The 12,194-nt window shown below is 46.9% G+C and overlaps 1 protein-coding gene across 3 annotated transcripts in view; it reads left to right on the top strand.

Annotated features, from left to right (window-relative positions):
- DRC1 (dynein regulatory complex subunit 1) overlaps positions 1-12,194 on the top strand; it is a 41,303-nt gene that overhangs the window by 18,166 nt on the left and 10,943 nt on the right. For all 3 annotated transcript variants that reach the window (XM_023252025.2, XM_045054829.1, XM_023252026.2), the window contains 3 exons: positions 40-126; positions 1,007-1,129; positions 9,051-9,190. In XM_023252025.2, the coding sequence (XP_023107793.2) occupies positions 40-126; positions 1,007-1,129; positions 9,051-9,190 (350 nt within the window). The remainder of the gene's footprint in view (positions 1-39; positions 127-1,006; positions 1,130-9,050; positions 9,191-12,194) is intronic.

Below are 12,194 nucleotides of genomic sequence, written 5' to 3'. Positions count from 1 at the left end.
TCAAAACAGACACCAGGCCCTCTTCCTTCTTGGTCATAGAAAGCATTTGAGGCGGAACGACGAGACCTGCTGACCAGTAATAAGAAGAAATGGGAGCGGGCCCTGCAGGCTCACAACGCCAAAGAGGTAAAGGGGCGGCGGGGAGGGGAGGGGCTGGCGGACGCGTGAAGGGCGACCCATGGAGCTGGGACGATTTCTACTGGGACTGAATTTGCTAGCCTTTCTGTGTCTTGGGGAGGATTGCCATGGCAGACACTGACCACTGCCCTTCATGGTTAATCAGTGTGGCCCTGCGGCTGGTGGCTGCTTCTGGTGGTGACATTTGTCTCTGGTGGTGGTGAATACCATGGTCCTGTGGCTCTCTTCTTTTCAACCTGGGCATCGACTCCAGCCATGGATGTTTGTGGCCCAGCAAGATGTTTTAAGATGTTTCAAAGGGTGTGGGGTTATCACTTTACTTGGGAGGCACGAAGAACAAAGAAATAGCTTGACCCGGATCCAGTGGGTCCTTTTTGAGAAATACAAACGTCTGACCGCAGCGTCTGTGTCTGATTTCTATTTTTTTAAAAAATTTTAATGTTTGTTTATTTTTGAGAGAGAGAGAGAGACAGAGAGAGAGAGAGAGAGGGGCAGAGAGAGACACACACACACACTGTGAAACAGGCTGCAAGCTCCGAGCTATCAGCACAGAGTCCGACCTGGGGCTCAAATTCACAAATTGCAAGATCATGACCTGAGCCGAAGTCGGACACTTACCCGACTGAGCCACCCAGGCGCCCCCGTGTCTGATTTCTTAAGGAACATTCCTCTTGGAGTTTCTCAAGTAAGGAAGCTCCAGATTAAGTGAAACAACACAAAGTCTTGGGGGCACAGGAGCTTCTGAGGGCCGACCAGCTCTCTCTAGGGCCATGACACTTTGAGACCCTTCCCTGTGTCATGCTTGTCAGGCCCCCTGAGTCGGGGCAGGGACAGGGCTGACTTTTCCCTTGTCTTCCTGTGCCTTCAGCTGGAGTATCTTCTGAGCCGCATCAGGAAGGTAGAGGACTATGAGAAGCAGCTGAACAAGCAGCGGGTGTGGGACTGCGAAGAGTACAACACGATCAAGATCAAGTTGGAGCAGGACGTGCAGGTCTGACTTGTTGCTCGGCGTCTGGGTGGCAGAGCAGACGGAGCGCCTGTGCGTTTTATCCTTGGTGATTGCCCCGCGTGTTCTAGAGTTAATCTGTTCAACAGATAGGTATTCGTTATCTGCTCTCTTTCAAGTGATGCTCTCTGAAGGAGCTCATGGGCAGAATGTATGTGGAGGAATTTTTTCCTTAATGAACCATGGAGAGCTGCCAGGAGGCAACACTGGCAACCGTGACCTGAGGAATCGCTGAGAGGATTGTGCATTTTAGCCGAGCAAAGGGAAGGTATCCCCAGGGCAAGTTTATCCCCAGTCACCGTCTACTGAGCCACCATCTGCTTAAGGCACAGTATCTCCAGTCCTCAACTAACATGCAGGAGAGGAATCACAGTGTTTTATATGCCAGGAAATAGACTCAGGACAAGGCTGCTTACTTAGTAAATGGTGGGTCCTGGAATCAAACCCAGCTCTGTCTGGCTCAGTAACCGATAATGTTCCTAATATTCCAAACAGCCCCTGGCTGATGGGTGGACATCTCAGTAGGGCAGATTTCGACTTGCCATCAGAAAGAACTTTCTAGGGGCATCTGGCTGGCTCAGTCAATTAAACTTCCGACTTTGGCTCAGGTCATGATCTCACAGCTTGTGAGTTCGAGCCCCGCGTCGGGCTCTGTGCTGACAGCTCAGGAGCCTGGAGCCTGCTTCAGATTCTGTGTCTCCCTCTCTCTCTCTGCCCCTCCCCCACTTTCACTCTGTCTCTCTTTTTCAAAAATAAATAAATATTAAAAAAAATAAATAGTGAAAAAAAAGAGCTTTCTAATAGACCTATCCCCCCATACAGAAAGGGTCATCCCACAAAACAAGGCTTCTTTTCTCTCATAAAGTATTTAAAGGCCACATGAATGTGTCTGTCTTCAATGCTGAGGAAGGATTCTTGTAGCTGGAAGGAGGTTAGATTTTCTGGTTTCTAGTTCTTTCTAAGCCTAGGATTCTGTGCTTCGAAGTTAGTTAAAAAAAGCTCATCTCTAATTACATTTAGGTGTGATGTAATTACCTCCTAATATTTAAGCACGGTCTATTCAGTTGAATTTCTGTCTTGACAAATGTGTTAGACTAAAGCTTTTCCACATGGCCTCTGGTAGAATTTCAGGTCTTACTACTCTTGTGGCTTTATCTAACAGGGTTGAATCAACACCCCACCAGACTACAAATATTCTTACCAGCCTTGAGAATTTTCCCGGGCCTTTCTCATATCAATGTCATGAAAATGAGAGTCACTGACAAAGAACAGTGGAGGTCTGTGAGGGCAGCGCCGTTTATGTGGGCTGTATACATTACACGTTTAATAAAAATGGCTATTGTTCTGCTTTCTTAAGTTATTTTGATTCTATGATAATTTATGTGACAACACTTCGTGTCCCTGGCCTCAAACAGTGAAATAATGGAAACTCATGTTCTTTTATTTGTTGCTTTGTTTTTCCTCTTGTGTTAAGAGCGTGTAACACAAGATCTACTGTCTTAGCAAATTTTTAAACGTACAATAACAGCACTGTTACTCATAGACTTTCTGTTGTACCGTTAGAGATCCCCAGAACTTATTCATCTCGTCCCGTAACTGAAACTTTGTGCCCTTTGACCAACACCTCCCTGTTTCCTCACCTCCGGCCCCTGGCAGCCCCTGGTAGCAGAAATTCCACCCTATGCGTCTACGAGTCTGGCTGTTTTAGATCCCACATACAAGTGAGGCCATGCAGTATTGGTCTTTCTGTGTCTGGCTTATTTCACTTAGCGTAATGTCCTCCACATCCATCCATGTTGCAAATGGCAGAATTTCCTTTTTTTTTTTTTTTTTTTAAGGCTGAATAATATTTCACTGTGTGCATATACCACATTTTCTTTTCCCGTTAGCCCCTCAGTGGACATTTAGGTTGTTTCTTTATCTTGCCTATTGTGAACGGTGTTGCAATGAACATGGCAGTGCAGATACCGCTTCAAGATCCCGATTTCAATTCCTTTGAATCTATAGCCGGAAGGGGGGTTACTGGATCAAATGGTAGTTCTATTTTTTTTTTTAATCTCTTGAGGAACTTGTATATTGTTTCCATAGGGGCTGCAACAGTTTACATTCCTACCAACAGTGCGCAGGGTTGTCTCCTCCGTATCCTCGCCAGCACTTGTTGTCTCTGACAATAACTATCCTAAGAGGTGTGAGGTGATATATCACTGTGGTTTTGATTTGCATTTCCCTTTCTATAAACTTATTGGTCATTTGTATGTCTTTTTTGGGAGAAATGTCTATTCAAGTCCTTTGCCTATTTTTTAAAAATTGTATTTATTTATTTGGAGAGAGAGAGTGTGTGCATGCGAGTGGGGGATGGAGAGGAAGGGAGAGAGAGAGAGAGAGAGAGAATCCCAAGCAGGCTCCGCGCTGTCAGTACAGAGCACGATGAGGAGCTCAGACTCACGAATCATGAGATCATGACCTGAGCCGAAACCAGGGGTTGGACGCTCAACAAACTGAGCCACCCAGGCGCCCCACCTTTGCCTATTTTCTAATTGGTTAATTTATTATTATTATTATTTTTGCTACTGAGTTGTAGGAGTGCAACCTCATGTTGTTAATCTAATCTTCAAATGCTTGAACAAAGCCAAAAAATCCTGGAACGTGGGGAGATTTTGGGGGTGGGGAGTGATGTAAGACTAGGGAGACGAGGGACAGAGAGGCAGAGTCTGGGGGACAAGATCTCCTGGCTCACCCTGTCTGGTTGGACGCCCCCCGTGGAGTGTGCGTGTGCAGGAGGCGGGCAGGTGGAGATAATCAGAGTGGGGAAGTGTGTGCAGTTCCTGTGCACAACAGTTCTTTCCTGTGTTAGAATGGAAACCAGGAGTACACTGTACCCTCCTACCCTTTAACCAGGAACAGATAGTCAAATCGGGGATCACCATATTGCAATATGTGGGATATTTTAGTAGATCAAACTTTATCCTCGTGCCTCTTAGGTATACTTTCACTAGTCAGGAAAGTCAGATAGCAGCGATTTTTGTCAAGAAGATACAACTTGCAGCTCACGTGAGATTCACCCTTCCTAAGTCATTCGTGGCACTGGCTCCATTCTAAAATACAGAAGTAAAAGCTTGCAAACCGCAAAAGTACGAAGGATCCAATGCACATAGATTTGGTTTGATGGATAAAGTACAAGAAGTAAGAGAGAATGTATACTTCTCGAGCGCTTCCTGCCAGCAAGATTGCATTATTAACAAACAGAGAGAAGCCTATAGACATGATGCCCTCGAGAAGGATTTTAGCACACTGCCCCTCCCCCCCCCCCAAATAAGACTACTGGAAACACTTGGCTCTTGATGCAGGAAGCAAATGTTTTTATTTTAGATCCTATATGTGCTCTTAAGGTTGGAAAGTGGTTTAGTTCAACTTCAGGGACTGTTAACGTTAACTGTTACGTAAAGATCGTAATCTTCGTACATTATTCACAAAAACCAAACACAATGGGTCACCATCCGTCTTGGGAACATAAAGTACAACTTGGCAAAAATACCTTTGGGTAATTGAAGAATAAGTCCAGACGGCGAACACAATCAATTACAATTTTAAAGGTATAAAACTATCTTCGGTGTGTGGCCACCAAGGATGGCTTTACGGTGAGACTCAAACCTGAGATAGTTAACGACAGAGTCCCTGGGAGCAAAATTATCTTGAGCGGAAGGTGTTGAAAACAAGTAGTGGGTGATGTAATTCATAGAACATCCTGCCGTGGTTGCTGTTCTGTGAGACTACAAGCCTGTTAGTTCTGAAAGTTCGTTGACTGCACTGCCAATCACTCCCAAGTGGCATCATGACTGGGGGGCCAGCAGAGGTCTTGGACCAGAGCTGGGGGGACGGAGGGGCTGATCTGTGATCCGGTCGAGATCTCATAGTGCATGTTGCCTTGCTAGTCCTTTTAGGCACCGGTCTCCTGCGGACATAGTCTAGCGAAGAGCAGGAGTTGATGTGTTCCACAAGGGAAAGCTAATAAATATTTAACCACAGGCTCAGGCAGAGACATGCAAATTAACACAGTCAGGTGACAGGGCTTCTTTGTGTGTTGTTTTGCCTATAAGATCGGATCAGAAGTGAGTTCTTTCAGGCCACGACAGAAAAGACGTGGCCTGATTACTTCAGTTCAGAGTTTTGAACTCTGAACTGCGTTCGGCTACGTGAGGTACTGGTGGTAGTTTCATAAAACGAACAAAGAAAGTGAGCTGGCGCTTTTCTTTTTTGTCCTTTCAAGATGTATTATGTAGGAAAAGTACAGAGTCCATTTTCATGGTGTTATCTAACAATCTGCCTGCAAGAGTGGAATTTACACGAATGAATGTTCACGTGATGGAGCTTGTATTTGTAACTCGCGTGTTCTCACTTTGCTACAAACGCAAAAACCGTTCCATGGCCAGATCCCTTTGGGAAATGTGTGATAGTGACAGGGGCTTATTGCAAAGCTGCAAGAAAAAAAGAGGTCCCTGGACGTCACCAGAGGAAACACCAGGGTCTCTCTCACCCTGGGTCTCGGGGTCCCTGACGCGTCAGTCAAGACCGAACAGCCACTCATTGTCATTCCAAGTCAGAGCAGCTCTGGAGACCTTCCTTCTCTGTGGGTGTTCGTACCTTCCCAGATTGTCTCCACCCAACAAGAAGCTTTTCTATTGGACTTTGTCCTGAGCCAACTCACAGGTCGGTGGCCTCCCGGTGTTCAGGGCTGCCCACATTTAAAGCAGTGGCACTGTTTGCATTTGGAGCACGGGGGCATAAGTCATTGCGAGTTTGCAGGAAGAGGTGCTGAGATTCCCTTTCCCTTGAACACACGCAGGCCCATCCCTAGAAGGGGACAAGGCCGAGAGTGATTCAGCCTGGGACCACCCAGGACAATCACACTCGAAATGAGGCAGTTTCTGTACTGTCGGCATATTCGCCACTTCGGGAAATTGTTCAAGTCCACGCCCTACCTGAGGGCTGAGGGCCTGTGCTTGGAGCTTCACGGCCGGCCCCTCACCGTGCTCCGTGCCCACGGGGTGTGCGAAAGCAGGCACTTGCACGCACGGCCAGTGGGAGTGGAAACTGTAGACCGCTTTTTGGAAAGCAATTTGTTGACAGCCTTTGACCTAGTAACTCTACCTCTGAGAATCTACCTTAAGAAAATAAACGAAATACCCCAAAAGTTTTAAATAGAATTGGTCCCAGCATTATTTTTATAATATTAAGAATTATCAAAAACAATGTAAATGTACAACAGTAGGGAAATGGTAAAACAGTATGGCATATGATAAATATTGCAAGTATTTTACATATGATAAATGGTATATATATAGTATATAAAATATTATAGTATATAAAAATATACTACAGTATATAAAAATATTACGCACCATTAAAATAACATCGCCAAAACTAACATGGAAAATTCTCGTTATAATATTAAGGGAGAGGGGCGCCTGGGTGGCACAGTCGGTTAAGCGTCCAACTTCAGCCAGGTCACGATCTCGCGGTCCGTGAGCTCGAGCCCCGCGTCGGGCTCTGGGCTGATGGCTCGGAGCCTGGAGCCTGTTTCTGATTCTGTGTCTCCCTCTCTCTCTGCCCCTCCCCCGTTCATGCTCTGTCTCTCTCTGTCCCAAAAATAAATAAACGTTGAAAAAAAAATTTAAAAAAAATAATATTAAGGGAGAAAAATAGCATATAAAATTGTAGCTATGGTTTCATCTCAGCTATGTAAAGAACACTGGAAAGAAACATGCCGATATGTTAACAGAAGATGCCCCTTTGAGATGGAATTTGGGTAATTTTTCTTCCCCTTCTGTGTCTTCTCCTTCTTTCTCCTTTACTGTACTTTCCACATTTTCTACAACGAGCAAATATTACTTTCACAAGCAGGAAAACTTTTTATACAGAAAAGCGTATAATTAGAAGAAAGTAACTAAAAAGTTGACTAAGCCAGTATGGAAATTGAGAGGTACAGTTAGTTATAATCCCGGCGACCTGTATGCTCATTGGCCACCTGTGACAGGTATTGCAGGCTTCTGTTCTGAAAAGACATCCAAATGCCTGCCCCATAACGGAGATTTAGAACTCCCTGGGCTAGGTAGATATTTGGATACTCTGGACTAATTCTCTCGTTTACAGCAGGGGATCAGTGTCAGTGCTTTTGTTCTCTGCATCACCTCCTAGCCAGTTACTTTCCTTGAGGATGACCCAGGGGTCTAGGGGGAGCTGCCTGGAACCACTCCTATGTGTTTTTTAAAACGTTATTTATTTAGAGAGGCAGAGAGGGCAAGCAGGGAAGGAGCAAAGAGAGAGGGAGAGAGAGAGTCCCAAGCAGGCTCCGCGCTCAGTGCAAAGCCCGACGTGGGGGTCCATCTCACAACCGTGAGATCATGACCTGAGCCGAAATCACGAGTCAGATGCTTAACTGACTGAACCACCCAGGCGCTCCAATCACTTGCTATGTTGATTCCTTGGCAAGGCTCTGTAGCCCTGTGGAGGCAGATGAGGGAGAAGGAGGCTTGAAAGAGCGCCACATGTCACATGTCCCTGCTTTGCCAAGATCTGATTACGCTTAATTGCACCCTCTGTTCCTGCATTTCCACTTGGAGAGGCAGGACCGAGCTTGCCTGGTTTTGCCCTGCCTCTAGCCTTGCCCTGCTCTCAGCAGTTTTTGTTTGTTTGGTTTTGTTTTTTTTTTTTTTTTTTTTTTAATTTTTTTTTCAACCTTTATTTATTTTTGGGACAGAGAGAGACAGAGTATGAACGGGGGATGGGCAGAGAGAGAGGGAGACACAGAATCGGAAACAGGCTCCAGGCTCCGAGCCATCAGCCCAGAGCCTGACGCGGGGCTCGAACTCACAGACCGCGAGATCGTGACTTGGCTGAAGTCGGACGCTTAACCGACTGCGCCACCCAGGCGCCCCTGTTTTTTTTTTTTTAACCAACTGTCAAAGTGATCTTTCTATACTGCCCGGACTGGTCACTGCCCTTTCCTGCTTGAGATCTTTCGTGGCCCTCCATGGATCTCAGGATAAAGCTTTAAGTCCTCACTTGATAGGGCCCTGCTGCTCTGTCAGCCTCTTTTCTGACCGTTCCCAGCCTCGTACCTCACACCCTACTTTGCTCGTGATTTCCCCAAAGCACCTCACTCCCCTTGCCTCTCTGGAGTAAGTGTCCCTTTGAGTAGCCACCTGAGTCACTCCTGCTCGTTTTCTGGGTCTCAGTTAGACACGCTCATGCCAACTGTTCAGGGATGCCTGCCTGGCCTTCTAGGCCACAGAGAGTCGCATGCTGCCCTGCGCCTACCCCACCTCTTACTTCTTGTCCCCACCGCTTGTTAATATCTCCTAGCGAGGGCTAGACTGTGCCTTTTCCACCAGCGTTTCCTCAGCAGCACCTGGAGAAGTGTCGACATTTATCAGGCACTGAAATATTTGCTGAATGAATGAACATAGCTAACAGAAATCCAGAAAGAAGGAATGGTTGTGTCTGTCCTCCTTTAAAATGAACACCATTTGCTAAACACTAACACTGCCAATGTAAGGTCCGAGTGGGACGTTGCAAGAGTCTGTGGCAATATTGTATGGTGTTTTCAGTGGGGCGCCGTGTATCTCCAGAGGGTCTGGTGCAGAGCAGCGGAGGGGGCCACGCTTGAAGGGTCTGTCCCCTCTCTTAGGCTTTAGGGACATAGGCTTGAGCTCGCAGCCGAATGATGTATTTTTTTTTCTGGCTGGCCTTTCATTTGCCTCTACTGACAGATTTTCTAAGAATTCAGGTGGAGACACCTGTGCCTCTGTGTCATCTGACATGACTCCAGAATCAAGTATCAGGGACCCCCGGGCATGGCAAATGATACTAGGGCCAGTCCATATTATTATTGTTTTTTAACCTTTAGATTCTTGAGCAACAGCTTCAGCAGATGAAAGCAACCTACCAGCTAAACCAAGAGAAGTTGGAGTACAACTTCCAAGTGCTGAAGAAGAGAGACGAAGAGAGTGTGGTGATCAAATCCCAGCAGAAGAGGAAGATCAGTCGGTGAGCTAGCCCGCAGACCATCGACCCTTCCATGCTGAAAACGGGGTTGGGGATGAAGCCTTCCCTTCCGGAGGAGCGGAAGCTGTTAAAAACTTAGCTAATTCTTCATTAAAAGAGTTCTTTTTGCAAAAGGTAATACTTTCAGCGGCCTCCCCCCCAACCCTCCGGAAAGAATGTGCAGCAAGTCTGTCTCTGATCCCCCATTTTGTGTGGTCCCTCTTTCCCACCTCTGTAATCATTATTCATTTCTTTTGTTTCTTCCAGAATTTCTTGAACCACATACCAGCACAAATCCTCTCACCACCCCCCCTCTGTTTTTAAGCCAAATGATAGCCTTCCGTACACGCCGTTTTATATCCCGACGGTGTTTCCATACCGATTCGTAAAGAGTTTTCACGTTATTTCTAAGGTTGCCTAACCTCCACTTGCATATACTGTGACTTAATGTCCCCGTGGATGGACGTTTAGATTGCTTCTAATCCTTCGCTATCGCAAATGATACCGACGTAGGTACTCGTGTCGCTGTCTCACGTTGCATACGCACAGAGCTGTCTGTAGAATACATTCTCAACTTGTTATTACAGAAGTGGTACATGTGCATTTTAGAGAGTTAGGAAGTACCCCAAGTGAAAGGAAGATAAAAACGTAAAAAACACCATATTCCTACCACCAGGGATTGTGTAGTGTGTATCTTTCTGTATCTCTCCTCTCCCTCGCCCTCTCTCGCCCTCTCTCCATCCATCTGTGATGGCCACACTTCTGTACAGTCAGTGAGAAGGAGTTCCCTGGGAAGGATTCCAGAAGAAGTGAAACAGGGAAGGGGGGAGGGATGCGAATTGGGAAAAAGGAGTTAAGCCTCTGGGGTTGGCGGTGCTAGAGCCAGGAATGAAGGTCTGAAGGCAAGGAAGCAGGAGGCAGGAAGAGCCTGCATCCTGGGAGAGGGGAAGTTGGTAGGGCGGGAGGTGGGCCGAGGTACGTGAGGCAAACCTTGGTTTTGATCCGAAGGGCAGAAGGAGGAGTGGCATCATCCCCACCCTCCCTTCCCTGGCTCTGTCCTCTGACTTTGAGCTGGCGTCTCCCTTATCAGCAGACCCTGCTGCTGCCCGGTCAGGCCTCATCCGATTGTTGTTGGTACCGAATCTCCGAATTTTTCTGCTTTGGCTTTTATGACTCTAAAATACCTGCTCTTCTTTCTCAGCGGATTCCTAATTGGCTTCCTTTGGTGGTTCTGCGTTTTCTTGCCTGATAGGATATTCCAGAAAGCATCTCCCCCCTTTTGCTTTCTGGTTGTATCCCATCCACCCTCTACACTAGTCTCATGGCTTTGAGTAGGACTTCTTTCTCGATGACTCCAGCTCATCTCCCCAGTCCCGACCCCACCTCCTCGCTTTGTCTGGGACTTCCAGGAGACATTGCAGCTTGGACAGTTGCTGTCAAGGCCAGTGGACAAGTTTTGAAACCAAGTTTGCCTGCCTTCCCGGCTTCCCCCTCCTCCACCCCTGCCCCCTCCATCTCTAGCTGCCAGCCAGTCACTAAGGACGGTGTGTGATGTTTTCTTGAGCTCCTTCCCCCTTGCGGCCACCTGTTCTTGTCTGTCCCCTGTCCTGCCCAGACCTGCAGCATGCACCTGGAGTTATGTTTTGGTTTTATTAGCTTCTGTGGTTAGATGACACATAGGCGCTCCTTTACCGGGTGACATTGGGAAAAAGACTTTGGGATGGCTACCTAAAAACATTTTTTTTTACACCTATATGTGGATCGTCTCCTAGAATGCCGTAGTTAAGAAAATGAACTAGATATTGCTTTTAAAAAAAATTTTTTTTGGGGGGCGCCTGGGTGGCGCAGTCGGTTAAGCATCCGACTTCAGCCAGGTCACGATCTCGCGGTCCGTGAGTTCGAGCCCCGCGTCGGGCTCTGGGCTGATGGCTCAGAGCCTGGAGCCTGTTTCCGATTCTGTGTCTCCCTCTCTCTCTGCCCCTCCCCCGTTCATGCTCTGTCTCTCTCTGTCCCAAAAAAATAAACGTTGAAAAAAAAAATTTTTAAAAAAAAAAAGAGGAAAAAAAAATTTTTTTTAATTTTTATTTATTTTTGAGAGACAGAGCCCGAGCAGGGGAGGGGCAGGGAGAGAGGGAGACACAGAATTTGAAGAAGGCTCCAGGCTCTGAGCTGTCAGCACGGAGCCCGACATGGGGCTCGAACCCACAAACCTCGAGATCATGATGAGCCGAGGTCGGAGGCTCAACCAACGGAGCCACCCAGGCGCCCCTACATGCTGCTTTTTATCAGAGTCCAAGTTAAGTTGTTTTTGCATTTTATTAAGGATAAAAACACGAAGAATGGGTGTTTGTGTGTTTAGGGAGCTTATGATTCTTTCAGAATGGTGCTTAAGAGAGAAAACCTTATTTTTAGAATTTTTAAACTGAAAACATGTAGGCCTTCAGACTCTCTATGCCCGTGTAAATGGGACGCTGACATAAGACACCTGTGCACTGGTATAAAGTCTGAAGTACGGTCCTGGGTCTAAAAGCCATGCCTGCCACGCATATTTCATGAGACGAGTCTCCACGCACAGCTCTCCCAGAGAAGTGAGATGTGGACCCGTGGCATGCCCGGACTCCCAGTGCCCTTGACCAGGCTATCACTGTCTCTCTCTGTGCTGGAACCTTCGACCACTCCCCTTGCCTCCAGGCCGGGATAAGTTCCCTGCCTCACCTCTGGGCTCCCTGGCATCCTGTGTAAACCACCCCCACGGTGCTTTCACTCCACTGCGACGAGTGTTTGTTTTTCTTTGTTTCTGGCTGAACCGATAGTGCCTTTTGTCCAAACATATGCCTTGTATTCATCTTTTGGATTCAAACAGATCCTTGGCATGCGAGAGACCTTTCAAGTGAATGAATGAATGAATGAATGAATGAATGAATGAATGAGTTATTGGGCTTGTGACCTGTGTCAGCTTTTTGAGGATGGAGAACTCATATATCATAGACTTGTGCCGTGAGGTTTT

This window comes from Felis catus, chromosome A3 (assembly GCF_018350175.1).
Source record: "Felis catus isolate Fca126 chromosome A3, F.catus_Fca126_mat1.0, whole genome shotgun sequence".
In the NCBI taxonomy this organism is placed as follows: domain Eukaryota; kingdom Metazoa; phylum Chordata; class Mammalia; order Carnivora; family Felidae; genus Felis; species Felis catus.
The sequence above is the reverse complement of the archived record's forward strand: the minus strand, read 5'-3'. Positions and strand labels throughout refer to the sequence as shown.